The sequence below is a fragment of the Lonchura striata genome, chromosome 29 (assembly GCF_050655825.1).
Source record: "Lonchura striata isolate lonStrDom1 chromosome 29, ASM5065582v1, whole genome shotgun sequence".
Classification (NCBI taxonomy): Eukaryota; Metazoa; Chordata; class Aves; order Passeriformes; family Estrildidae; genus Lonchura; species Lonchura striata.
The window spans coordinates 3,744,917-3,771,664 of record NC_140731.1 but is presented as its reverse complement, the minus strand read 5'-3'; the positions used below and the strand labels follow the sequence as shown (position 1 = coordinate 3,771,664).

General features: G+C 61.3%; 1 protein-coding gene across 6 annotated transcripts in view; it reads left to right on the top strand.

Annotated features, from left to right (window-relative positions):
- LRP1 (LDL receptor related protein 1) overlaps positions 1 to 26,748 on the top strand; it is an 87,781-nt gene that overhangs the window by 34,621 nt on the left and 26,412 nt on the right. For 3 of the 6 annotated variants that reach the window (XM_077788649.2, XM_077788643.2, XM_085563086.1), the window contains exons 7-43: positions 6,182 to 6,344; positions 7,384 to 7,606; positions 8,218 to 8,407; positions 9,421 to 9,564; positions 9,704 to 9,940; positions 10,074 to 10,254; positions 10,371 to 10,593; positions 11,274 to 11,463; positions 11,817 to 11,942; positions 12,039 to 12,179; positions 12,439 to 12,564; positions 12,753 to 12,869; positions 12,978 to 13,058; positions 13,989 to 14,039; positions 15,765 to 15,932; positions 16,190 to 16,372; positions 16,741 to 16,941; positions 17,023 to 17,268; positions 17,527 to 17,724; positions 18,543 to 18,747; positions 18,845 to 19,009; positions 19,291 to 19,535; positions 19,785 to 19,916; positions 19,999 to 20,226; positions 20,362 to 20,536; positions 20,902 to 20,996; positions 21,292 to 21,441; positions 21,558 to 21,698; positions 21,910 to 22,038; positions 22,803 to 22,934; positions 23,163 to 23,297; positions 23,379 to 23,508; positions 23,960 to 24,086; positions 24,278 to 24,429; positions 24,544 to 24,668; positions 24,849 to 25,220; positions 26,245 to 26,434. In XM_077788649.2, coding sequence (XP_077644775.1) covers positions 6,182 to 6,344; positions 7,384 to 7,606; positions 8,218 to 8,407; positions 9,421 to 9,564; positions 9,704 to 9,940; positions 10,074 to 10,254; positions 10,371 to 10,593; positions 11,274 to 11,463; positions 11,817 to 11,942; positions 12,039 to 12,179; positions 12,439 to 12,564; positions 12,753 to 12,869; positions 12,978 to 13,058; positions 13,989 to 14,039; positions 15,765 to 15,932; positions 16,190 to 16,372; positions 16,741 to 16,941; positions 17,023 to 17,268; positions 17,527 to 17,724; positions 18,543 to 18,747; positions 18,845 to 19,009; positions 19,291 to 19,535; positions 19,785 to 19,916; positions 19,999 to 20,226; positions 20,362 to 20,536; positions 20,902 to 20,996; positions 21,292 to 21,441; positions 21,558 to 21,698; positions 21,910 to 22,038; positions 22,803 to 22,934; positions 23,163 to 23,297; positions 23,379 to 23,508; positions 23,960 to 24,086; positions 24,278 to 24,429; positions 24,544 to 24,668; positions 24,849 to 25,220; positions 26,245 to 26,434 — 6,217 coding nt within the window. The remainder of the gene's footprint in view (positions 1 to 6,181; positions 6,345 to 7,383; positions 7,607 to 8,217; positions 8,408 to 9,420; positions 9,565 to 9,703; positions 9,941 to 10,073; positions 10,255 to 10,370; positions 10,594 to 11,273; positions 11,464 to 11,816; positions 11,943 to 12,038; positions 12,180 to 12,438; positions 12,565 to 12,752; positions 12,870 to 12,977; positions 13,059 to 13,988; positions 14,040 to 15,764; positions 15,933 to 16,189; positions 16,373 to 16,740; positions 16,942 to 17,022; positions 17,269 to 17,526; positions 17,725 to 18,542; positions 18,748 to 18,844; positions 19,010 to 19,290; positions 19,536 to 19,784; positions 19,917 to 19,998; positions 20,227 to 20,361; positions 20,537 to 20,901; positions 20,997 to 21,291; positions 21,442 to 21,557; positions 21,699 to 21,909; positions 22,039 to 22,802; positions 22,935 to 23,162; positions 23,298 to 23,378; positions 23,509 to 23,959; positions 24,087 to 24,277; positions 24,430 to 24,543; positions 24,669 to 24,848; positions 25,221 to 26,244; positions 26,435 to 26,748) is intronic. The other 3 variants (XM_077788648.2, XM_077788647.2, XM_077788646.2) reach the window with 1 other exon arrangement.

The window sequence follows — 26,748 nt, the reverse complement described above, 5'->3', positions numbered from 1 at the left end:
TGTCCTCAGGCTGGGATGTCCCTCTGTGGGGGCTGCACAGCCCGGGGGTGCCGCGTCACCCCAGAAAACGTTTCTGTTACTCGGGACGGGCGTGAGTGTGCGCAGAGCCCCCGGGATCCGTCCCAGCGGCCAGTCAGACGCGCTGGCCGCCTTCCACCCAGCGGTTCCTCCTCGCAGCGAAACATCTTAGCAGGGAGGGGGGTGAATTTATTTATTTTTGAGCCTGGTTTGCTGAGGGAACGAGGCTGACGTGACGGCTGTGGCCGTGTGTGGCGGCGGTGGCAGCCGTCCCCTCCTGCCCTGCTCGGACACAAGGGCTTGGCTGTTCCTGGAGCTGGGGGGCCGTGCTGGACCCTCGGGGGCACGGGGGTGTCTGTCCGGCCGTCCGGCGCCCTCGGGGGCGGGAGTTTGTCTTTGTGCTCGTCCTGTTAACATACTTCTAATTAAGGAAAATTGTCCCCAGGAGCAGTGTTTATCCACGGAGCGCGGTGCCGTCACAGAGCCGGTCTTGTTCTCCCGGGGAGAGGATGTCTGTGGAGGGAAAAGACAGAAATTCCTCCAGATTATGGCATTATGTAAATGTATCAAACGGATCATTCCCTATAAAAAGGAAAGTAGGAAACCGATGTAGTTCAGCAGCCCTGGGGAACGCATTCCTGACGAGCCTCCGTTCCTGCGCCGCCGCCGCCGGCGTTTCTGAGCCGAAATATTCGGCAACTTTTCCAAGCTGTTTTTCCGCCGAGGCCGCGTGCCGGCGGCTCCGGGGCCCGGGGGGCTCCTGGGGCCACCCGCCAGCCCGCCCGGGCTTCTCGCTGGGTGGCGAGTTGGCCATGGCCCCTGCTTGCCCCGAGTTGTGCCCGGAGCAGGGGACGCGGCGTCCTGCCCTCCGTGGGATGTGGTGTGGATGTGAACCACGGATTCTGTGGTTCTCCTGAGGCGCTCAGGGTTCGTGTCAAGGCTGGTTGATGCTGGGGAAGCAAGAACCAGCTGTTTATAGGACTTTAGTGTTCTTGATTTATTTTTATTTCTTTATTATTCTTTTTATTTCAAAAGCCAGATGTTGGCAGTGGTGGTCAGCCCATTTGTGTTCTCTGTCCTGTGTGCTGGGGCAAGGGGGAAAATGCTCCTCAGCAGAATGGGAGCAAGGGTTTGGTGTCAGAGCTCCGTGCCCAGGGATGTTGCTGGCTGCTTCAAGTAGAGCTGGACTTCTCCTGCCCACCATCCCTGTCCTGCTCTCCTGGCAGTGCTCCCTTGAGGGGAGAAGTAGAGTTTCTCTCAGACTTAGAACCATGGAATTATTAAGGTTGGAAAAGCCCTCTAAGATCCTTGAGTCCAACTACTAACCCAGGTCATTGCTGAAATGTGTCCCCAAGTGCCACATCCACATGTTTCAGGAGGAATTTCCTCATGGAAAAGGTTGTCAGGCGTTGGAAGTGGCTGCTCAGGGAGGTGGTGGAGTGCCCATCCCTGGAGGTGTCCGAGGAGCAGCTGAATATGGCACTCAGGGATCTGACAGGTTGGACTCCGTGATCCTGGAGGGTTTTTTCTAACCTCAGGGATTCTGGAATTCCGAGATTTTTTTTTGCTGTGTTGGTTCCTGAACTTGTTGAACCTTTGTGGATATTGGGGGGGGGGTGTTTTCCTTTTCCTTGCTCAACTGTGCAGGAGTCTGGACGAGCTGCTGAGCGGCTGCGTCCCCCTCGCAGCTGTTCGAGGCCTGTCGAAATCCCAGGTTTCATCTGAGGGAAGATTGTGCGTTTCCTTCCTCCTCCTGTCAGGCCACAATTGATGCGTTTGCAGACTGCACAGCAACTGATTCATGCAGAGCAAAGTTATGTGCTGGCTCAGCAAAGCTCCTTCCCCAAAAAACCCACAGCCCTGCAGTGCCTCACTGGGAGTGGGGGTAAATCGGGTAGCCCGGGGTGAAGGGGAGGAGAACTTCAGGCTGCAGCTCCAGTGGGAAATGTGGGCTCCGTCACCCACTTGTGTCAAGGAGTTCTTTGAGTGGGACTGTCCCACCTGGAGCTCTGGGATCCCAGCAGAAGAAGGATGTGGCCAGAGGAGGCCATGGAGATGCTGTGAGGGCTGGAGCAGCTCTGCCATGGAGCTGGGATGGGAGAGGGCTCCAGGGAAAGCTCAGAACCTCCAGAGCCTGAAGAGGCTCCAGGAGAGCTGGAGAGGGACTGGAGTGACAGGACACGGGGAATGGCTTCCCACTGACACAGAGCACAGTTAGGTGGGATTTTGGGAAGAAATTCCTCCCTGTGAGGGTGGGGAGGCCCTGGCACAGCTGTGGCTGCTCCTGGATCCCTGGAAGTGTCCAGGGTCAGGTTGGACGAGGCTTGGGGCACCCCAGGACAGTGTGAGTTCTCTCAGGTGGGACTGAGATGATCTTTAAGATCCCTTCTGTCCCAAACCATTCCGGGATTCTGTGAAAAGGGAAAACCAAGTCACAGTGAGGCACGCAGGATTTTGTGGACCTCAGGAACAGCTCGGTTGGGATCAGCCAGGCCCTGGCGGGTGTGAAACCAGGAAACATCTGTGCGGGTGGGTTTTGGGGTTTGCTGAAGTTGCCAACCCGCCCATGTTGAGCAACTTTGATGAAGTTCTCGGTGCTCCCTCGTCCTCCGTCCTCCCTGCTGGCAAGGCCACCTCCCCCTCCAGCGGGGCTGATGGCCTGGACCCTGTTCCTGTGAGGTTTTTTTCTGTCCCCGTGAGGTTTTTTTGGCTGCCTCTCCCAGGAAGAGCCTTGGAGAGCCGACATTCCCCGCTCTCTGCCCCCACCAGCTCCCTTCCAAACGCTCTCAAATAAATAAATCTTGGGAAATGAGCTCGGCGTGTCGCAATCGCCCGCAACGAGGTTGAGCAAGGGGGAGGATTGATTCCAGGATGGGAATTGGTGGGGAGAGGCACCCGAGGGGGGCTGCAGGAGGGAGGGGGTGGTCTCTGCCCTCGGGATTCTCCATGGAAATCATGTACGACCACTCCAGGGGACAGGCTCAGCCCTGCTGGTCCCCTCAGATGGGTCCAAAGGGTGTTTCCATGGCCGTGGGTGGCTGTGGCACCGTCCCTGGGCACCCATCCTTGGTGGGGTGTCCTGGTTTAGGGCAAATTTGGGGAAAGAGCCTTAAAAGGGTTCTTTTAGGAAAGCAGATTTAATTGGCTCTTTCCTCTAACTAGTTCGGGAAAGATATTTTTTTTGGAGAAAAAGTGGAGACTCTGTGCCCCCCACTCCCTCCCTCTCCAAAGATTGAGAAGGAGGGGGCTAAGGTTTCTGCAGGCCAACGCCAGGGGTTAAAAATAGATGTTTTCTAAATTAGCTTCCACCAAAAGTTCAAGAGGAAATCCAGGTTTAGCTGAGGCTACAAGAAAGAGCTGAAAATAATAATAATAATAATAATAATAATAATAATAATAATGATGATGATGATGATGATGAAAATAACAGTGATGATGATGATAATAACAACAATGACAATAATAAAAAAATAAAAAGTGATTCCTGCGAAGGAGATGGGAGGATGGTGAGGGGGGAGAGAAGGAGCAAAGCTGGAAAACAAAAGCCTTTGAGGAGGGTAATGCTTTCCAGCTGCAAAAATAAAGCCTGGGAGAGGAGCAAGTGCTGGCGTCACCGCCAGCCCCCCAGCCCTGTGCTGCCCTGCTTGGAGCTGGGGCTTGGCCGGAGACCCCCGGCTGGGCCAGGACCCTCAGCTGCCCGGGCTGGGGCAGGATGGGCGTGAGGGGAGTGTGGGGCTGGAATTCTGTGGCTTGTTTTGGCCGTTTTCCCTTTGGATTCCTCTCGGAGCGTCGGGCTGGACTCGGCTCGGAGCGGCCGGAGCGCCGGGACAGGGCTCTGGTGACAGGACAGAGATGGCCGGACCCCCTCGAGGAGCAGAATCCGGGGGTCTGCAGCCGTGGGTGGGGGGCGAGGGCCCCCGAGCCGTTCTGCCAGCGCTCCCCATCCGCCCCTGCTTGGATCGCTCCCCCGGTCCTGTGACTCTGACTCAGCCACGCAGGCGCCAGCCAAGACCTGCTTTTTTTGGGGAATTCTTGCACATCCCTCCGCTGAAGTGTTTCTCGCCCCGGCAGGGCCCTGCCGCCCCCTCCCCATGTCACGGGGGGGTTTGGGGGTGCTGGCTGGGGAGCAGGAGAGGGCGGTGGGTGCTGCTTGTGACAGCAGGACTCTGTCTTGAGGGCAGAACGTGGCCCTTGGCACCCCAGTGTACATTTTAGGTGCTTTTTGCTGATCACAAACCCCTCTTTTGCCCCAGGAGCTGGGGAAGGGGGTCCTGGCTGGGGCAGGAGCCCTGTGCCAACCCCGGCACATTGAGCTCCGCGCCGGGCTGGGTTTGGGGTTGATGCTCATTCCTTGGCTCGGGCTGTTTCCACTTGTTTTTACGAGCTGCCTCTCGCCGGGTGGTGGCTGCGGGCGCCGCGGCCTCACCCTTCCGGAGGGGGGGTCAGTGTCGGCATCACCGCCGGCTGCGTGTCCCCATCCCCGTCCCCAGGGCCATGGCAGGGACAGCGAGGCCTGAGTGGGCTGGGGTGGATAACTCGGGCGTCGGGGATGGGGTTTGAGCACCCCAAACTCTCTGTGTGCTCATCCCAGCCTGGCAGTGGGGATGGAGTCGGCATCGCCGAGGCGAGCCCCAGGACCAGGGTGGGTGGGGGCATTGCAAAACCTCCTGGCTTGATTCGTGTTTTCCCTCCCGAGCTCCTGCGTTGGTTAATAATTCAGTGCTGTCTGGCCCTGCTCCACTGGGGCTGTCTGGGTCTCACTGACCTTGGGGTGCTGGGGCTGGGGGGTCACTGTGCCCCATCCCTGCTCCTCTGGGGTTGTCCAGATCCTGTTGAACTTGGGTTCTGGGGCTGGGGGGCTGCTGTGCCCCATCCCTGCTCCTCCAGGACTGTCCAGATCCTGCTAGCCTCAGGATGCTGGAACTGGGTTGTCTCTGTGTCCCATCCCTGCTCCTCTGGACCTGTCTGGGTCCTGCTGAACTTGGGGTGCTGGGGCTGGGGATCACTGTGCCCTATCCCTGCTCCTCCAGGACTGTCCAGATCCTGCTGATCTTGGGGTGCTGGGGCTGGGGGCTCTCTGTGCCCCATCCTTGCTCCTCCAGGACTCCCTGAGTCCCTCTGACCTCTGGGTCCTTCTGACCAGGGCTGCTGTGCCCCTGTCCCTGTCCGTGCTGGCTGTGGTGCTGCAGTGCTGGGGATGGGGGGTCTCGGGGGGCACTGATCCAAAGGACAGCCCTCCAAAACCCTTGGGATGTCTGGGAGCTGCAGCCCCTCAGCCTGGCAGGCTCAGCAGGGGCTGAGCAGCGCTGAGCGCTGAGCCGGTGGCGGGGCAGGAATTCAGGCGCGTTGGGTTGATCCGATTGAACAGGATTTAATTAAATATTCACATGCTGGTGCCAGGTGCTGTCTCTCACCTGCTCCGGGCCCCGGGGTGTCCGGATTAGCTCTGCTCCCACCTTGCCCAGCGGGATCTGCCCCTGGCCCCTCCTCGCTGCCACGTGTCCCATCCCGGGGCTGCTCTTGGAGCCCCTTCCCTGCTGCCCACTCCCTTCTCTGGCGCCCACCCTGCAGCGCTTCCCCCTGCTCCACTGGTATTCCTGTGGGATGAATTCCGAGTGTTTCTGAGGATGAATTCCCAGGGTTTCTGAGGGATGAATTCCCAGTGTTCCTGCAGGGATAAATTCCAAGTGTTCCTGCAGCGTGAATTCCCAATGTTCCTGCAGGATGAATTCCCAGTGTTTCTGCAGGATGAATTCCCAGTGTTCCTGCAGGGATAAATTCCAAGTGTTTCTGCAGATGAATTCCCAGTGTTTCTGCAGGATAAATTCCCGGTGTTTTCTGCAGGATGCTCTCCCTGTGTTCACACCAGGTGCTGTCCTGGTTGTGTGTGATGTCTCTGCCTTGTCTGGGGGCAGCAGGTCTCCCTGGGGAGCAGAGGATGGGTTGCCGTGGGTGCTGTGGGTGCCGTGGGTGCCGTGGGTGCTGCGGGTGCCCTGTGGCTCCATGCAGGGTGAGCAGGGCAGATCCTTGCTGTGGGTGCAGGTCCCACTGCGTTCCTGGCTCCCATGGTCTCATTCCTCGGCTGTGTTGGTGTTGGTGACCCTGGGGGCTCCTGGTTCTGTCCCTCCTTGCCTCACGCCCCTCCCTCCCTCTCCTGGCCCAGACGTGGAGCAGATGGCCATCGACTGGCTCACGGGCAACTTCTACTTCGTGGATGACATTGATGACAGGATCTTCGTCTGCAACAAGAACGGGGACACCTGTGTCACTCTGCTGGACCTGGAGCTGTACAATCCCAAGGGAATTGCGCTGGACCCAGCCATGGGGTGAGTCCTGGGAGTTCCCTGCCCTTGGGGACAATTGGCAAGGGTGGCCTGTCCCTCTGGGGCGGGGGGTTTCCTGTACCTCTGTGAGCCCTCTCTGCAGGGACACTGTGCTGGCAGCAGCTGTGCAGGGCTCAGTCCTGTGGGACACACCTGGCCCAGCTCAGGACCAGCTGCTGCTTCCAGCTGTTGCCCCACAGCGTGGTCACAGCTTTGTTCCAGCTTTTGGGAGCTGGAGTGGCTCCGTGGGCATCCAGAACAGCTCCCGTGTGCCCAGCCACTGCCTCCTGACAGCCACGAGGATGGGGATGCCAGGATGCTGAATCATGGGAGCAGCTCAGGGTACCCACAGCGTGGTCACAGCTTTGCTCCAGCTTTTGGGAGCTGGAGTGGCTCCGTGGGCATCCAGAACAGCTCCCTTGTGCCCGTGTGCCCAGCCACTGCCTCCTGACAGCCACGAGGATGGGGATGCCAGGATGCTGAATCATGGGAGCAGCTCAGGGCACCCACAGCAGCTGCCAGCCCCTGGGAGCTGGTGTGGCCAAGGCCAGGGAGGGCAGAGCAGAGTAACCACTAAAGAGGAAAACTCCCCCCTTACCAGGTGCTTTCCTGATGGGCACTTCCCTCCTGGCTCGGATGGAAAAAGCTGGTGTTACTGAGCAGAAAATAATAAGTATTTCATATAAACAAACAAATCGCAGAGAATCCTGGAGAGAGACTCCAGGCTCAAGCAGGGCTGGTGCAGACAAGCCCCACAGGTGATTGAGTTAAGTCCCTTGGGCTCTGTGGTGGCAGTGCTGGTCCCTGGCTCTGCTGTGCTGTGCTGGGAGCTGCCACCACAGGCAGGACAGCCCTGGGATGCACAAGCAGCTGCCTCAGGTTGTGTTTTCACATCTGCATGTGGACCTCTTCCAGTGACACGAGCACATCTGAAGCTCCCGGGAGCTCTGAGCCAGACCCCGTGGGGATCCACACATCCATATCCTTCCTCTCCCGGAGCTCATCCTGGCTCTGAGCTCCCTACCCTGCTCTTCTCTCACAGCAAGGTGTTCTTCACCGACTACGGGCAGATCCCCAAGGTGGAGCGCTGCGACATGGACGGGCAGAACCGCACCAAGCTGGTGGACAGCAAGATCGTCTTCCCCCACGGCATCACCCTGGACCTGGTGAACCGCCTGGTGTACTGGGCTGATGCCTACCTGGACTACATCGAGGTGGTGGACTACGAGGGCAAGAACAGGCACACCATCATCCAGGGCATCCTGGTGAGTGGGTTTGGGGGAGAGGGTTGGGATCAGAGCTCGGTGTCCTGGGTGCCACTGCTCTGCAGTTGTGACTTCAGTGGTCCAGCAAAGAACATGCTGAGCCCTGAGCATGGTCCTGACAAGGATGATCTTGTGCCAGTGATGGTCAAGCCCACACTGATGATCAGTGATGGACAAGGGCCAGGGTGTGATGGCCATCACTGATGACCAGTGATGGACAAGGGCCAGGGTGTGATGGCCATCATTGATGGCCAGTGAAGGACAAGAGCCATCGGGTGTGATGGCCATCATTGATGACCAGTGATGGACAAGAGCCATCGGGTGTGATGGCCATCATTGATGACCAGTGATGGACAAGAGCCATCGGGTGTGATAGCCATCATTGATGGCCAGTGAGGAACAAGAGCCATCAGGTGTGATGGTCATCATTGATGGCCAGTGAGGAACAAGAGCCATCAGGTGTGATGGTCATCATTGATGGTCAGTGATGGACAAGAGCCATTGGGTGGGATTGGGAGTTTTGCGTGTCCTGGAGCCTGGCTCTCCAAACTAAATCCCTTGTAGCCCTCACAACTTCTAAATCCCTTGGTGACTCACCTGGTACCTTCCAGATTGAGCACCTGTACGGGCTGACTGTCTTTGAGAACTACCTGTACGCCACCAACTCGGACAACGCCAACGCCCAGCAGAAAACCAGCGTCATCCGCGTCAACCGCTTCAACAGCACCGAGTACCAGGTGGTGACACGGGTGGACAAGGGCGGAGCGCTGCACATCTACCACCAGCGGCGCCAGCCCACAGGTGGGACCCTGACTCTGGAGTAACAGCTCCCAACAGGCGCCTCAGTGGGATTTCAGGAAGAATTTTTCCACGGGAAGGGTGGTCAGGCATTGGAAGTCCCCGTCTCTAGGGTTGTCCAAGGATTGACTGGACGTGGCACTCAGCGCTCTGGCCGGGTTGACATGGTGGGGATTGGTCACAGGTCGGACTCTGTGATCTTCGAGGTCTTTTCCAACCTCAAGGATTATGGAATTCCTCCTCCCCAGGGCTCTGGGGGCTGCTGAACATCCTTGGTGCCCCCTTTTTCCTACTAGTGCTGTGTCTCTTCCTGTGGGAGCTGTGCCATGTGGTTGATGGGTCATGGAGAGTACAGAGATGTGGGAGCAAATGTGGCATCTTAAAATATTAATGGTCCCTCTTACTCTCTGTCCCCACTGCCAGCATATTCAGCCCGGTGCTCCCAAGCACTGAGGGATTTCCAGGGAATTGGAAGCTCCAGTGCTGCGCCCACCCCTCCCTGCATCCATCCCTGCCTGCCCGCTCCACCCCCGGCACCTTCCTGCAGTTAATCAATTTACTCCTGATAAATCCTCTTAGTGCCTGCAGCCTGCTCGGCATTTTCCAGAATATAAAATTAATCAGGAGATTTCTGAGTGGGGAAGGAGTGTGATTAAGGGGCTCTCCGGGTGGTGCTGGCTGTCCCTGCTGCCGAGGCTTGTCCTGCTGGTTCAGCAGGATGGGGCAGTGTGGCCATGTGCCTGTGGTGGTGGTGTGCTGGGACACGCTGGCTTCTCCCCAGGGATCCTTCCCATGGGAAAGCGCTTTCCCATCTCTGTGCTGCCTTGTGCTGTGCCCAGCCCTTCCCTGACTGGGAGCTCCCAGGAGGAATGAACCCAGGGAGGACCCCAGAGAGCATCCCCATGTCCCTGTGGTTGCAGCCCCGTGTCCCTGTCCCCCCATGTCCCTGTGGTTGCAGCCCCGCGTCCCTGTCCCCCCCATGCCCCTGGGAGCTGCAGCCCTGCTCTGTGTTGCAGTCCGGAGCCATGCCTGCGAGCCGGATCAGTTTGGGAAGCCGGGAGGCTGCTCGGACATCTGCCTGCTGGGGAACAGCCACAAGAGCCGGACCTGCCGCTGCCGCTCCGGCTTCAGCCTGGGCAGCGACGGGAAATCCTGCAAAAGTGAGAGCTGGCCTTCCTCGGGGAGGATGGGGGGCGAGGGGCTGGAGCCATGGGCTCTGCGTTCTCTGCTGTGCCCCCAGTGCCACGTGCCACCCCCGTGGCGGTGCTGGTGGCCACGGCTGTCCCTGTCTCTCCTCAGAGCCCGAGCACGAGCTGTTCCTGGTGTATGGGAAGGGGCGTCCCGGCATCATCCGTGGGATGGACATGGGCGCCAAGGTGCCCGATGAGCACATGATCCCCATCGAGAACCTCATGAACCCCCGGGCCCTGGACTTCCACGCCGAGACCGGCTTCATCTACTTTGCTGACACCACCAGCTACCTCATCGGGCGCCAGAAGATTGATGGCACGGAGCGGGAGACCATCCTGAAGGACGGTGCGTGGCCAAGAGGGGCTGGGCATCCGTCATCCCCCTCAGTTTGGGTCAGGACTGGGCGTTTTTTGGGGCTGTTTCTTCCACTTTTCACCTCCTGGCTGGTGACAGACCCACTCCTCTTTTCCCCCAAAAGGCATCCACAATGTGGAGGGGATCGCTGTGGACTGGATGGGGAACAACCTGTACTGGACAGATGATGGCCCCAAGAAGACCATCAGCGTGGCACGGCTGGAAAAGGCCGCCCAGACGCGGAAGACACTGATCGAGGGGAAGATGACGCACCCCCGCGCCATCGTGGTGGACCCCCTGAATGGGTGAGAGTGCCTGGGTGGGCAGGGCTGTCTGGCAGGGCCACAGCCACGGGGACGTGGTTGGGTCTTGTCACGAGCTGTGGTGGCCAGGCCAGGGCTCAGCCTAATGTCCGTGGCAGGTGGATGTACTGGACAGACTGGGAGGAGGATCCCAAGGACAGCAAGAGGGGCAAGATCGAGAGGGCTTGGATGGATGGTTCCAACCGCAACATCTTCATCACCTCCAAAACCGTCCTGTGGCCCAACGGGCTGAGCCTGGACATCCCGGCCAAGATCCTGTACTGGGTGGATGCTTTCTACGACCGCATCGAGATGGTTTATCTCAATGGCACCGAGCGGAAGGCGAGTGGGGGTCCCATGGGCCTGGGACACTGATCACCCACAGCGCTGGGGCAGCTGAGCTGTGGCCTCTCTGCTCTCCCCTTCCATCACCCTGTCCCTGTCCCCGTCCCTGCCCTGTCCCTGTCCCTGTCCCCGTCCCCATCCCTGTCCCTGTCCCTGTCCACATCCCCGTCCCTGTCCCCGTCCCATCCCTGTCCCTGTCCCTTTCCCTGTCCCCGTCCCCGTCCCCGTCCCTGTCCCTGTCCCTGTCCCTGTCCCTGTCCCTGTCCCCGTCCCCGTCCCTGTCCCCGTCCCATCCCTGTCCCTGTCCCTTTCCCTGTCCCCGTCCCCGTCCCCATCCCTGTCCCTGTCCCTGTCCCCGTCCCCGTCCCTGTCCTGTCCCTGTCCCTGTCCCCGTCCCCATCCCTGTCCCCGTCCCATCCCTGTCCCTGTCCCTTTCCCTGTCCCCGTCCCTGTCCCCGTCCCATCCCTGTCCCCGTCCCATCCCTGTCCCTGTCCCTTTCCCTGTCCCCGTCCCCGTCCCCGTCCCTGTCCCTGTCCCTGTCCCTGTCCCCGTCCCTGTCCCCGTCCCTGTCCCCATCCCTGTCCCCGTCCCCGTCCCTGTCCCCATCCCCGTCCCTGCCCTGTCCCCGAGTGCCCATCCCAGCTAACGGAGCCTCTGCGCCTCCCCGCACCCGCAGATCGTGTATGAGGGCCCGGAGCTGAACCACGCCTTCGGGCTGTGCCACTACAGCAACTTTCTGTTCTGGACCGAGTACCGCAGCGGCAGCATCTACCGGCTGGACCAGGCCTCCAAGGCCGTGAGCCTGCTGCGCAACGAGCGCCCGCCCATCTTCGAGATCCGCATGTACGACGCGCAGCAGCAGCAAGGTGCGAGGGCACGAGGGGCTGGGCTCGCAGGGATGGGGCTGGGGGCAAGTCTGAGTTTCCTAAGCAGCCCCCCACATCTTTTTGTTTCCTTTTAGCCATCCCCATACTCCTTGTTTGTCTTTCCTCTCGCTCGTGCCCTGCCCTTCCAGCCTTCCCTCTTTTTCCCACCGTGATTCCATCGGGCTCTGCGTCCCCTGAGAGGTCCCCGTGGCCTCACGTGGGGTTTCCAGCTAGCTTCCAACTGCGGCTGATGTTGAGGGAGTCCAGGGGGCCAGGGGCTCCCAGCACCCCTGTGGGTCTGCAGAGGTCCCTGGGCACTGAGGTGCCATCTCCTCACCCCTTTGCCTCCGCAGTGGGCTCCAACAAATGCCGTGTCAACAACGGGGGGTGCAGCAGCCTGTGCCTGGCCACCCCCCGGGGCCGTCAGTGCGCCTGCGCCGAGGATCAGATGCTGGGGTCGGACTCTGTCACCTGCCAGGGTAGGCTGGGGGGACCCTTGTGGGGACTCTCTTTCTCCATGGGAAGCTGCCCTTGGTCACCTGGTTAAAATCCTGCCTGTGCTTTCCCCTTGGCAGCCAATCCGTCCTACATCCCCCCGCCGCAGTGCCAGCCCGGGGAGTTCGCCTGCAAGAACAACCGCTGCATCCAAGAGCGCTGGAAATGCGACGGGGACAACGACTGCCTGGACAACAGCGACGAAGCCCCCGAGCTCTGCCGTGCGTGACCCCTCCTGCTTGGGCTAGGGCTCTCCCAGATGTGGAGGCAGTGCTTGGGGCAGGGTTGGGTAGCCAGGACCCCTCTGTCCCCTCTCCCGCTTGAGGAGAGGAGGAGGTACAGGAGGAAAATGTTGGTTGAGATTCTGATGCCAAGTTTGAGGCTCCAGCTCTTTTCTGTCCCAGTTTTTCTCTTTGTTGGACGTAGAGGTGGGATGGGGTGGGATGAGGGGCAGGTCCTGAGTGTGGTTTCCCCCCACAGACCAGCACACCTGCCCTTCAGACCGCTTCAAGTGCAAGAACAACCGCTGCATCCCCAACCGCTGGCTCTGCGACGGGGACAACGACTGCGGGAACAACGAGGACGAGTCCAACTCCACCTGCTCAGGTGAGGACCCTGCCTTGTCCTCAGGGCTCTCAGGAGAACCCGTGCTGAGCCACAGCCTGATCTCACATGTGCCCACACCTTGGCTGTGCACCTGGGCCTTGCAGGGGACCAGGAGGTTGTTGCTCACCTTCCCCTGGCACAACAAGGTACCGTGGGCCATTAACTCTCCATCTGTTCCTCCTGGCCAGCCCGGACCTGCTCCCCCAACCAGTTCTCCTGCGCCAGTGGCCGCTGCATCCCCATCTCCTGGACGTGTGACCTGGATGATGACTGCGGGGACCGCTCTGACGAGTCTGCCTCGTGTGGTGAGCTGGGACTGGGAGCACTGGGAGCACTGGGAGCGCTGGGGCTGTGAGAGTTGGGGTGCACATGAGGTGTCCCCCGTGCTGACGGTGCCTCTCCCTCCCCTGCAGCCTACCCGACCTGCTTCCCCCTGACGCAGTTCACCTGCAACAACGGGCGCTGCATCAACATCAACTGGCGCTGTGACAACGGTGAGGACCCGGCCCCGGGGTGCTCCCGAGGGGATGGCGAGACCTGAGGCGGGGGTGCAGCCTGGCAGGGACCCCATTTTGGCAATTTGGGCCAGTTCTCAGCGTGTGCTGAGGGGCAGAAGCCAGACCCCAAGGGGAGCGGGCGTGAGCCAAAGATGAGCCCGTCCTACAGCCCCCAGCCCTTGGCTGCGCTGGGGCAGGGAGAGCTGCAGGAGTGACCTGGCAGGGATTGTTCCAGACCTTGGCATCCTTTGCAAGCTTTCCAAAACCTTTCCCTGCTGCTGGAACTGAGTGTGGCATGGCCAGAGCTGCTGGTAGGGCTGAGCCAGGTCCTGCAGCCTCAGGGAAGGCAGGAGAGCTCTCCCAGCCAGCTCCCATCTGCCCTTGGATCTTCCCAGGGCCAGGCCTGGGACAGAGGGTTTGCCCCAAGGGTACTTTCCTTTCCCACAAGTTTATACCAATCTTTGAGGCGCTCTGCCTTGTTGGGAATAATTAACATTGGGCATGTGAGACACTGGTGCCTGGCTGAGCAGAGCTGTGGGTGCAGGACTCTCCCTGGAGTCTTCCTGAGCTCCCTTGGAGCTGGCCCTGCCAGGGGATGGTCTCTTCTCCTGGGATTCCCCACTGTGGCAGCCAGGCCGTGGCGTGGAGCCCCTCGTGCAGCCCCAAGCCTCGCCAGGTGCCCGGGGCAGGAGCTGCAGCACCACGAGGGTCCCCCCAGCCCGGCTGCCCCCCGCTCCCCCAGCACCCTCTGCTGCTTCTGGTCTCGCCTCCCAGGCTGCCCGGTGCCTCCGTGTGTCCGTGTCCGTGTGTCCGTGTCCGTGTCCCGGTGTCTCTGTGCCACCTGCTGTGCGTGTGCCGTGGTTGTCACTGTGGTGGGTTGTGTTTGTCACCGTGCCCACGCTCCTGTCTGGTGGTTCTGTGTTTCAGAAAAAGATTGTGGGGATGGCTCTGACGAAAAGAACTGTCCAAAGCCTACCGGTTAGTGCATAGATCAACATGCACCAGACCCCCCAGCGGGCCCCCCGAGCCCCCAGACCTGCCCCCTCCAGAGGGCTGCGAGCCCCGGGGGCTGCTGCTGGACACTGGCAATGCCCCTGTGCCCCTGGCAATGCCCCTGCTGCCTCTGGCAATGCCCCTGGTGCCTCTGGCAATGCCCCTGTGCCTCTGGCAATGCTCCCAGGCCTCTGGTGGTGCCCCTGGTGCCTCTGGTGATGCCCCTGTGCCTCTGGCAATGCCCCTGTGCCTCTGGTGGTGCCCCTGGTGCCTCTGGTGATGCCCCTGTGCCTCTGGTAGTGCCCTCCTCCTCTCCAGCAATGCCCCCTGTGCCTCTGGCAATGTCCCCCAGCTCTCCAGCAATGTTCCCCAGCTCTCCAGCAATGTCCCCTGTGCCTCTGGCAATGCCCCTGTGCCTCTGGCAATGCCCCCGGGCCTCTGGCAATACCCCTGTGCTTCTGGCAATGCTCCCAGGCCTCTGGTGGTGCCCCTGGTGCCTCTGGTGGTGCCCTCCTCCTCTCCAGCAATGTCCCCTGTGCCTCAGGCAATGTCCCCCAGCTCTCCAGCAATGTCCCCCAGCTCCCCAGTAGCAGGAGGGATGTGCCAGGTGCCAAGGAGCCACTGCTCCTCCCAGCTCACCAAGCAGAGCCCCGTGGGAAGCTGCTCTTGGGGGGAGACCAGAGAGGTCAAGGGTTGCAGGTGCTGCTGGCGAGGCCACGTGGCAGCTGGCAGTGCCATCGTCCCCATCAGTGCCACTGTCCCCAGCAGTGCCATCGTCCCCATCAGTGCCACTGTCCCCAGCAGTGCCACTGTCCCCAGCAGTGCCATCGTCCCCATCAGTGCCATTGTCCCCATCAGTGTCATTGTCTTTATCAGTGTTATTATCCCCATCAGTGCCATCGTCCCCATCAGTGCCACTGTCCCCAGCAGTGCCACTGTCCCCATCAGTGCCACTGTCCCTATCAGTGTCATCGTCCCCATCAGTGCTATTATCCCCATCAGTGCCATTGTCCCCAGCAGTGCCAATACCTCTATCAGTGCCACTGTCCCCATCAGTGCCACTGTCCCCATCAGTGCCATTGTCCCCATCAGTGCCATCGTCCCCATCAGTGCCAATGTCCCCATCAGTGCCATCATCCTTTTACCCATCCTGAGGCACCAGGAAGCAAATCCCCTTGACCAGTCTCAGGTAGGGCATCCACAGAGGAGCCCTGTGGTGGTGCCCAGGCCAGGCCCCCCGTGCCAGGCAGGCAGAGGGGCTGCATTGCCAGTGTCCAGGTACCCTCAGACCAAACCTCCCCCTGCCCACGGTGGGCGTGGGGGTTTCCTCCAGGCAACCCAACCCCCCCACTTGGCTGTTGCAGCCCCCTCCCCATGGGTGCACCCCCAATGGAGCACCCGCTCCCCCCAGAGTGGAGCCCAGGGCCCCCCAGGTTCATGGCTGATCTATGCAGTTTCTGTGTTTCATTTTCTCTGTGTGCTGCTGGTGCTGTGGGGTGGGAGGGCCGGGGGTCTGCAGCCCGTGGCGGGGGTCCCACCGCCAGCACCGAGGGGCTGCCGTCACCCCCCGTCCCGTCTGCCGGCGTGCTCTGTCCGGTCCCCGTTGCCCCCCGCTTCCCCCGGCGAGGGGTCTCTGCTGTCCTCCCTCCTGCCAGCCCCCTCCTGGCCGGGCCCCTGCTGACCCCCTGCCCGCCCCCCTTCCCTCTCCAGACAACGACTGCGGGGACAACAGCGACGAGGCCGGCTGCAGCCACTCCTGCTCCAGCAACCAGTTCAAGTGCAACAGCGGGCGCTGCATCCCCGTGCACTGGACCTGCGACGGGGACAACGACTGCGGCGACTACAGCGACGAGACCCATGCCAACTGCACCAACCAGGGTGAGCCCAGCACGCGGGAGGGACCCCCAGCCACTGCCATGGCCCCCAGAGGCAAACCCTGCCCCGGGCAGCGCCGCCCTGCTTCTCTAGGCAGGGAATTCTGCAGCTTCTCTGGCTGCACTCAGCGCTCAGATGCCCCTCCTGTGCCTCTGGTGCCTCCAGCTGTTTTTCCTGCTGGCTGAGTGCCTGCTCCTCACCCTGTCCTGGAGCCCCCCAGCTCGGTGGGGTGCAGGCAGTGAGCAGTGCCCTCCCCACAGCCACGCGCCCGCCCGGGGGCTGCCACACGGACGAGTTCCAGTGCCGGCTGGACGGGCTGTGCATCCCCATGCGCTGGCGCTGTGACGGTGACACGGACTGCATGGACTCCAGCGACGAGAAGAACTGCGAGGGGGTCACCCACGTCTGCGACCCCAACGTCAAATTCGGCTGCAAGGACTCAGGTGAGAGCAGGGGGCAGGGGATCCCACCTGGGGGGGCTGGACTGTCCTCGGTGCCTGGATAATGGGGAAATACAAGCAGCCAACCTGTGAACCATGATCCTGATGGATTCTGTCATCCTCAGATCTGCTCTTCTCTGAGGAAGGGGCTGGGACACACTTTGGTGGGCTGGGGACAAGAGTAGTGGGACACTGGTTATGGGGCTGACCTCCTGACCCCCTAGGCCCTCCCTGATCTGTCCCATCTGGGCCAGCTCTGGTCCAGCTTTTGGTGTTTGAGCTACTCAAACACCCCCATGCTGCCCATGCCTGGAATAACATCTGGGAATGCCTGGAATAACGTCCCTTCTGGTTCTGCTCTGCCCCGTCAGCCCGGTGCATCAGCAAGGCCTGGGTCTGTGACGGGGACAGCGACTGCGAGGACAACTCTGACGAGGAGAACTGCGAGTCCCTGGTGTGCAAACCCCCCTCTCACACCTGTGCCAACAACACCTCCATCTGCCTGCCCCCTGAGAAGCTCTGCGACGGCTCCGATGACTGCGGCGACGGCTCCGACGAGGGCGAGCTCTGCGGTGAGCGCGGGGCCGGGCGCGGGGCTGCGGGGTGACCCGGGAGTGGGACGAGGAGGTGACAACCATGTCCTGTCCCCACAGACCAGTGTTCCCTCAACAACGGCGGCTGCAGCCACAACTGCACCGTGGCCCCTGGCGAGGGCATCGTGTGCTCCTGTCCCCTGGGCATGGAGCTGGGTGCTGACAACAAGACCTGCCAGATCCAGAGCTACTGTGCCAAGCACCTCAAGTGCAGCCAGAAGTGCGAGCAGGACAAGTACAATGTCAAGTGCTCCTGCTACGAGGGCTGGATGCTGGAGCCCGATGGCGAGAGCTGCCGCAGCCTGGGTGGGTTTTGAGGGGCAAGAGCTGCCGCAGCCTGGGTGTGTTTTGGGGAGCGAGAGCTGCCGCAGCCTGGGTGGGTTTTGGGGTCACCAGGGACTGGTCGCAGCCCCCCAGCTGCCTCGGGGAGTTTGTCCTCTCGTGGAGCTGGGGGTTGTGCTGATGGACGTGGCTGGGTGATGATGGTGAGATCTGTGCTGACAATAGCTGGGGCTGGGTGCACTGTCCCCTGCCTTGTCCCTGACCCTGCTCTGCTTCTCCCAGACCCTTTCAAGCCGTTCATCATCTTCTCCAACCGCCACGAGATCCGGCGCATCGACCTGCACCGAGGGGACTACAGCGTCCTGGTGCCCGGGCTGCGCAACACCATCGCCCTGGACTTCCACCTCAACCAAAGCTCCCTGTACTGGACCGACGTGGTGGAGGACAAAATCTACAGGGGAAAGCTGCTGGAGAACGGGGGTGCGGAGCCTTGGGCTGGGAGAGCTGGGGCTTGGAGGGAAAGCAGGGGTGCAGGTCTGGGGTCAGCGATTCTGTGGCACCCCACGGTGATGCAGCAGCTGAAGCCCACGGCCCTGACAGTGATCCTGATAAAGTTCTGCTCTCATTATGCAGCAGTTAATTAGCATTCCCAGCGCTTCCCTGCTGGTAATTGCAGCCCAGCAGCTGGGCACAGAGAGGACACCCTTGACATCAGTGCTGCTCCTGCAGGGGCCCAGTGGCAGGACTAGGGATGGGGGGCTGAGCCCTTTAGGGTCTGGACTGTGGATGGATGCTGAGCTCTTTGGAGCCTGGACTATGGACAGGGGGTGCTGAGCTCTTGGGGTCTGGGACTATGGACAGGAGGTGCTGAGCCCTTTGGGGCCTGGGACTATGGATGGGGGCTGAACTCTTTGGGGTCTGGACTATGGACAGGGGGTGCTGAGGCCTTTAAGGTCTGTACTATGGATGGGGCCTGAGCTCTTTGGGGTCTGGACTATGGATTGGGGGCTGAGCCCTTTGAGGCCTGGGACATGGATGGGGGCTGAATTCTTTGGGGTCTGGACTATGGATTTGGGATGCTGAGCTCCTTGGGGTCTGACCATGGATATGGGGTGCTGAGCCCTTCGAGGTTTGGACCATGGACAGGGGTGGTTCAGGCTCTGTTTGGGGAGGACACGTCCGCCCACAGCCAACCCCAGCTGAGCTGGTTGGAGCTGTTGGGGACACAGGGGTGGTGGTAGAGCTGAGTGGGCTGGGGAAGGGGACACCAGGCTGAGCCCTCAGCTTGTGCCCCACAGCTCTGACCAGCTTCGAGGTGGTGATACAGTACGGCCTGGCCACCCCCGAGGGGCTGGCCGTGGACTGGATCGCTGGCAACATCTACTGGGTGGAGAGCAACCTGGACCAGATCGAGGTGGCCAAGCTGGATGGCACCATGAGGACCACGCTGCTGGCCGGGGACATCGAGCACCCCCGCGCCATCGCCCTGGACCCTCGCTACGGGTGAGGCAGGAGGGGACAGCGCTCAGCGGGACACGCCAGCAGCTGTGGGGGGACGAGGCCACGGGCTCCTGTCCTTGCTCACAGTCCCTCCTGGCAGGATCCTGTTCTGGACGGACTGGGACGCCAGCCTGCCCCGCATCGAGGCCGCCTCCATGAGCGGCGAGGGCCGACGCACCATCCACAAGGAGACGGGCTCGGGGGGGTGGCCCAACGGGCTCACTGTGGACTACCTGGAGAAGAGGATCCTCTGGATCGATGCCAGGTAGGGCCAGGACACCTCTCTGTGTGTCCCTCCCAGTCTGGATCTTCCCCTGGTTCCAGTGTTGTGCTGGGCTGGGAGAGAGAAGCCTTCACGCTGTGGGGTCTGTTTGCGTCTCCAGCGTGGGCCAGGCCAGGCTCTGGGTGCTGTCCTCTGTGGATGCTGGTGTAAATCAGCAGGATTTCCATCACGGCTGATTAGACCCTGCTGGTTGTTGCTTTTGGGTTAAAGACCCTGTGGTGCCCCCTCCTCACCTCCCTCACCCTCATCTCCCCCTGGCACAGGTCGGATGCCATCTACTCAGCCCTGTATGATGGCACAGGGCACATCGAGGTGCTGAGGGGACACGAGTACCTGTCCCACCCCTTCGCTGTCACCCTCTACGGGGGGGAGGTGTACTGGACCGACTGGCGCACCAACACCTTGGCCAAGGCCAACAAGTGGACGGGGCACAACGTGACCGTGGTGCAGAGGACCAACACGCAGCCCTTTGACCTGCAGGTGTATCACCCCTCCCGGCAGCCCCTGGGTGAGGCTGAGGGAGCGCAGAAGAGGGGATGGGGTGGGGGGACAGCAGAGGGTGGCACTGGCACTTGGTCTGCGCTCGCACCCCCTTGGAGCAGCAGGTGGATGCTGCTCTCATCCCTGTGGCTGCCCCTTTGCCCCGTCAGGCGATGCTCGATGGGGCAGGCAGGGTCTGGGGGGGCTGCAGCTCTTGGGGTCTCCCGGGTGGGTGTCCCCCAGGCTGGGATGTCGCTGAGTCCTCTCCCCTTTGCAGCTCCTAATCCCTGCGAAGCCAACGGGGGCAAAGGGCCGTGTTCCCACCTCTGCCTCATCAACTACAACCGCACCTTGTCCTGTGCCTGCCCCCACCTCATGAAGCTGGACAAGGACAACACCACCTGCTATGGTAGGGGTCTGCCAGGGGAGCTGGGGGGGTGAGGGGGTGCTCTGGAGCCACGATCCCACCGCTGCCCTTTTTCTTCTCGCAGAGTTTAAGAAGTTCCTGCTGTACGCACGGCAGATGGAGATCCGGGGCGTGGACATCGACAACCCCTACTACAACTACATCATCTCCTTCACCGTGCCCGACATCGACAATGTCACCGTGGTGGACTACGATGCTTTGGAGCAGCGCATTTACTGGTCAGATGTCCGCACCCAGACCATCAAGAGAGCTTTCATCAACGGCACCGGCGTGGAGACCGTCGTCTCTGCAGGTTGGTGTGAGGGGAGCTCAGACCCCCGACCCTCCAGAGCCTTCAGCTCCCCGAGATCTGCCCTTCCTCTTCATCTGAGCATCATCCCAGCCCCGTCCTCACAGCTGACGAGCTCCCCTCTCCGTTCCCTTGCAGACCTGCCCAACGCTCACGGCCTCTCCGTGGATTGGGTTTCCAGAAACCTCTTCTGGACCAGCTACGACGCCAACAAGAAGCAGATCAACGTGGCCAGGCTGGACGGTTCCTTCAAGAACGCTGTGATCCAGGGGCTGGACAAGCCTCACTGCCTGGTGGTGCACCCGCTCCAGGGGTGAGTCTGGTGGGACGTGGGGCTGGTGGGACAGAGGCGTGTGTGCAGGCACAGGGGTGTGTTTGTGTGTGATGGGGGAGAGAACGGGGGCTGTCCCTGCGTGTCACAGGAGATGGGGGGTGAGCCGTGTGTCTGCACACTCGTGTGTGAAGGGGAGCGGGCTGTGCTAAGTGAGCACTCACCAGTGTGTGACAATCCAGGTGCTCAGGGCTTTGGCAGCCCCCAAGCCCTCTCCTGGGTGGGGACAAGGGGCTGTGGGGCTGCCCAGGCTGTGCCATGAGCAGGTGAGGGGCTCTGCAAGGCTGGGAGGGTGCAGGGGGCTGCTGGCAGCATGGCCCCTCGCCCATTGTCCTCTCACCTTGCAGGAAGCTGTACTGGACAGATGGGGACAACATCAGTGTGGCCAACATGGACGGCAGCAACCGCACACTCCTCTTCACCAACCAGAAGGGACCTGTTGGTACGAACCCCTCCATGGCCTCCAGGATCCCTCACCTCGTCTCGCTGTCCTGCAGAGCCTCAAGTCCCCACTCTGGCTCCTTGGGGGGATGGCAGCTGTCCTGTTCTGGGTCACCATGGCCTTACCTGCCTGCTCACTCCATCCCAATCCCATGCCATGCCATGCCATGCCATGCCATGCCATGCCATGCCATCCCCATCCCCATCCCATCCCACCCCATCCCATCCCATCCCACCTCCAGCTCTGTGACGATCCCTGCGTGCCACCAGCCTGGTGACATTCCCGTCCTTTCCAGGCCTGGCCATCGACTACCCGGAGAGCAAACTCTACTGGATCAGCTCTGGCAACGGCACCATCAACAGGTGTGACCTGGATGGCAGCAACCTGGAGGTGCTGGAGTCTGTGCGGAGCCAGCTGAGCAAGGCCACCGCCCTGGCCATCATGGGTGAGGGCTGCCGAGGGGGAGACACCTTTCCATGTCTCCTGGCCCTTCCCAAACTCTCCCGCCCACCTCAGCTGGGGTGGGGAGCGCTGCCCCATGCTCCTGCCTCCTCCCTACAGGGGACAAGCTGTGGTGGGCTGACCAGGCCTCCGAGAGGATGGGCACCTGCAACAAGAAGGACGGGACGGAGGTGACGGTGCTGCGCAACAGCACCACGCTGGTGATGCACATGAAGGTGTACGACGAGAGCATCCAGCAAGGTCAGGGCGGGGTCCCGTGGGGCTGGGCAGTGCTCAGTGGTGGCTCCATCCCTGACAGCTGGCCCAAGCTTTGCCCTTGCCCTCGTGCCAAGCCTGTGCTGGCTGGTGCAGGGCGCTCACACCTCGTACGGGTGCTGCCCTGGCTGTCCCAGCCTTGCTGGGTGCACCCTCGCCCCCCGTAGCCCCTCACCCTTTTTTTTTTCTGCCACAGCTGGGACCAATCCCTGCAGCCAGAACAACGGGGACTGCTCGCAGCTGTGCCTCCCCACCTCGGAGACCTCCCGCTCCTGCATGTGCACCGCAGGCTACAGCCTCAAGAGTGGGCAGCAGTCCTGTGAAGGTGTGTGCTGGTCCCTGTCCCCTCCCTGAACCATCCCTCGGTGCAGCGAGGCCCTGTGGCCACCCCAGCCATGCCTGTGGCCACCCCAGCTGCTGACCCTGTGTGCCTCCTACCCACTGCTCTGTGTCCCACGTCACTGCAGGGGAACTCTGGGCACCAGAAGGACACTGGAGGGGCTTGGGGGGGTTGTGGGCTCAGGTGGCAGCGATAGCCTTGCCTGGGCTGTCCCTGATGAGCGTGGGGGCACTGCCTGGTCACCAAGGGTGTCACTGGTGGACTGGACCCTCCCGGAGAGGTGGGACCCTCGCTGTGGGCAGCAGGTTGGGCTCACTGGGAGCAGGGCCAGGTTCTGCTCTGCAGAACCCCTCGCTGCCATCCCCTCGGGCACTGCCAGGGCCTCTCAAAGGCTGTTTGTGTGCAAAGTGTTCCGGGTGGTTTTGGGGGGGTTTGGCAGAGCTCTGCACCATCTGGGTCAGGGCAGGGGCTGAATAACAAGTGCTGCCCTGACCCAGATGCGCTGCGGAGCCTTTGCCAACACGGGGTGGGGGTGGTGGGTGGTGGGAAGGGGCTTCACTCGTGCCCCCCTGGAGCAGGACTGGACCCTGGAATGGACTGGGACGGGGGTTGCAGCCCCCACGGAGTTCTTTGCTGTTCCTGCAGAGCCCTGCCAGGCTCATGATCCTCCCCTGTCACAGATTTCCAAGGTGCAGGGACAGCATGTGGGTTTTGGGGTGTGTCTGACTGTCCCTGCCCCTGCGTTGCAGGTGTTGGCTCCTTCCTGCTGTACTCGGTGCACGAGGGGATCCGGGGCATTCCCCTGGACCCCAATGACAAGTCGGATGCTCTTGTGCCGGTCTCGGGGACCTCCCTGGCTGTGGGAATCGACTTCCACGCAGGTGATGTGGGGCTGGGAACAGGACAGGGGGGCTGGGAACAGGACAGGGGATGGGGAGCATGAGGGGGCCATCACCATCACCCTTTTGGCAGTTCTTTGCCCTAGAATGCCCCCTCGGCAGCACCAAGTCAGGGAGGATTTCAGGGCTGTAAGTTGAAGATTTTTACCATTCTGGAGTGACCAGAGGTGATCACTGACTCGTCCCCTCCTGCCTCCTTGTCCCTCTCAGAGAATGACACGATTTACTGGGTGGACATGGGCCTGAGCACCATCAGTCGAGCCAAGCGGGACCAGACGTGGCGTGAGGACGTGGTGACCAACGGCATTGGCCGCGTGGAGGGCATCGCCGTGGACTGGATCGCAGGTGGGGTGTGGGGTGGGGCTCTGGAGCCGGGGGCAGCGGGGCAGTGGGGCTTGTGTGGGTGTTCACCCTCCCCTCTCGCAGGAAACATCTACTGGACGGACCAGGGCTTTGATGTCATCGAGGTGGCCAGGCTGAACGGGTCCTTCCGCTACGTGGTCATCTCGCAGGGGCTGGACAAGCCACGGGCCATCACGGTCCATCCAGAGAAGGGGTGAGACACCGCCCCAAAAGGGGCATCGCCTGTGGGGTGGGCACAGGGTGAGACCCCCACACCTCCCGGCAGAGCCGTGTGTGTGCACGGAGCAGGGAAGGACTCACAGATCTGCCACACCAAGGAGTCCAAACCCTGGATTTAATCCTCCTTTCACTGATGGGCTGAACTCCCTGGGAGCCCCTTGGGACCTGGTGGGTGTCAGCACCTCAGAAAATCCAGGTGGAGCCTCTTTAGACCGGCTTCAGCTTTGGATGGAGCCCCAGGGAGAGCAGAGTTTGGATCTGGGGAGGGATGGAGATGCAGATGTGATGCCGGGTCTGTGAGTGGGCAGGGTCTGGACTGAAGCCCCACTGTGGGCGGATGAATGGGGTGGTGCCTGTCCTTTATTCAAAGGGCCAATGCTGCTCCTGGTGATGAACCTGTGGTGACATCCTTGCTGTCCCCTCAGGTACCTGTTCTGGACAGAGTGGGGGCAGTACCCCCGCATCGAGCGCTCGCGCCTGGACGGCACCGAGAGGATGGTGCTGGTCAACGTCAGCATCAGCTGGCCCAACGGGATTTCCGTGGACTACGAGGTACACTCGGCATCTGGGAGGGATGGTACCAGTCGCCATGGTCCCCGTGGCCGTGTCCTACTGCTGGGGACATGGCTGCCCTCCTTGGGGCTCCAGGGTCTCAGGGTGGTCTGAACCCCAGGACATCCTGCCAGAGGGGCAGAGGGTAGTGCTGCCCCCACGCCAACTGGGGTGTTGTCTCATCCCTGCAGGATGGGAAGCTGTACTGGTGTGATGCCCGGACAGACAAAATCGAACGGATTGACCTGGAGACGGGCGAGAACCGCGAGGTTGTTCTGTCCAGCAACAACATGGACATGTTCTCCGTGTCGGTCTTTGAGGAATACATTTACTGGAGCGATAGGTGCGGCGCCAAGGGGGCTGGGGGCTGTGTGGAGGGTGGGGGGAGCTGATGGGTGCAGTGGCAAGGTGGGGAGGGGTCCTGTGCTGGTCACTTGGTGCCTCCATCCTCCTTCAGGACTCACGCCAACGGCTCCATCAAAAGAGGAAACAAGGACAACGCCACCGAGTCAGTGTCCCTGCGGACTGGGATCGGCGTGCAGCTCAAGGACATCAAAGTCTTCAACCGGGCCCGGCAGAAGGGTAGGTCTGAGCACGGGGGCAGCTCCTCATGTGGGATGGAATCACTGCGTCCCCATCGGAGCCGTGCTGTGCCGTGCTTTGAACCCGTCCCTTCCTTCGGGAGCGCCAGGTGCTGAAAGAGGCCGGGTGGCTGCATCCTGCCCCATCCCTCACCGAATCCCCCCTGTCCCTCCATGTCAGGCACCAACATCTGTGCCCAGAACAACGGGGGCTGCCAGCAGCTGTGCCTGTTCCGCGGCGGCGGGCAGAGGACGTGCGCCTGCGCCCACGGGATGCTGTCGGAGGACGGCGTGAGCTGCCGGGACTACGACGGGTACCTGCTCTACTCGGAGCGCACCATCCTCAAGAGCATCCACCTCTCGGACGAGAACAACCTCAACGCGCCCATCAAGCCCTTCGAGGACGCGGAGCACATGAAGAACGTCATCGCCCTGGCCTTCGATTACCGCTACGGCTCCAAGGGCAGCAACCGCATCTTCTACAGCGACATCCACTTCGGCAACATCCAGCAGATCAACGACGACGGCACGGGGCGCAAGACCATCGTGGAGAGTGAGTGGCACGGGATTGTCCCTTCTGTGCCTAACCTCAGACCTGTGTCCCTCTCCCCCACCTCCTCCTGCACTCCCTCTGTTCTTGCCCAAGGGGTTTTTGGAGGTGTTTGGAGGGGCAGTAAGTACAGGCTGAGCTGTGAGAGGTTTCTGAAGAACCTCTGGAAGTGGACACAGGCATTGGGAGCAGCCTGCAGAGCTCATTCTGGCACGGAGAGCATGTCACGAGGCTTGGACTCTAGAAACAGGCACTGCAGCCTGTTGAGATCAGCTCTGTGCTCACACTCACCTCCTGAGGCAGCGCCCTAAGCCCTGACCCTTGGAGTGCCCAGCCCCAGCCTCACCTCCAGGCCTCACCTTGCACTTGGTTGGGTTTATTGGGACCTGCAGCAGCTTCAAAGAACCCCAGTTGTTGCCCCAGGAGCTCCCTGAGCCAGGGCCTTGGACGTGCTGCTAATGAGGGAATTCACAGTGGTGCTCATGGTGCTTTATCCCTGAGAGGGGAGAGCATGGCCCAGCTCTCACAGCCGCCTCATTAAACCCTTTTCCAAGTGTTAATTAGGAGGGGAGGATGGGTGCACCGTTCAAGTTCCCAGCTGGGAAGGGCTCCCTGGTCCCCACCAGGCTTTGCCTTGTCACTTTGTGCCCCAGGGGCTCAGCTCTCCCCTGGCAGAGGGAAACTCTGCCCTTCCCAGTGCTGCTGCTGTGCACCCAGAGCAAGGTCTGGCTGGTGTGGAGTTTGAGAGCCAAATTCAAGTCCTTGGTGCATTGTAGGTGTGCATCCCTCAGCCTTCCTGCAAGGGAGGGTCATTCCAACAGAGCTCTACCCATGAGACTCGGCGCTCTCAGGGGTCTCTGCTCCCCACTGAGTTCCCACCCGGCAGCCAAAGCCTCCAAGGGATTTTTGGGCTCTAATTCAAAACAAAAACTTCAACATCCCAGTGTCAGGGTCAGCGCTGGCCATGCGGGGTGACCCACAGCCTTGCTGGGGTCCGGGCTGGGTGTGACCTTTGCTGTCCCCACAGATGTGGGCTCGGTGGAGGGGCTGGCGTACCACCGCGGCTGGGACACGCTGTACTGGACCAGCTACACCACCTCCACCATCACCCGGCACACGGTGGACCAGAGCCGGGTCGGGGCCTTTGAGAGGGAGACCGTGATCACCATGTCAGGGGACGACCACCCCCGAGCCTTCGTGCTGGACGAGTGCCAGAAGTGAGTGGCCACTGACGGTCCAGCCAGCCCCACCAGGGATCCACGTGGTCCCAGTGGACATTGTGGGTAGGAAGCTCTGGATCCCAGCACAGAGAAGATTGGACCCCCAGGGAGGAAAGACCCTGTAGCCCCCTCCCCACAAAGCAGCTCCAGACCCCCTGTCCCATCCCCATCCACAATTCCCAGCTGGCTGCAGCAGCCTCATTCACCCTCTTCCCACTCATTTTACGTGGGAATGATGTCCCGTGCAATTCCCAGTCTCTGGAAGCCCCCCAGCTGTGGAGGGATGGGCTGAGCCAGCCTGGATGTGGCTG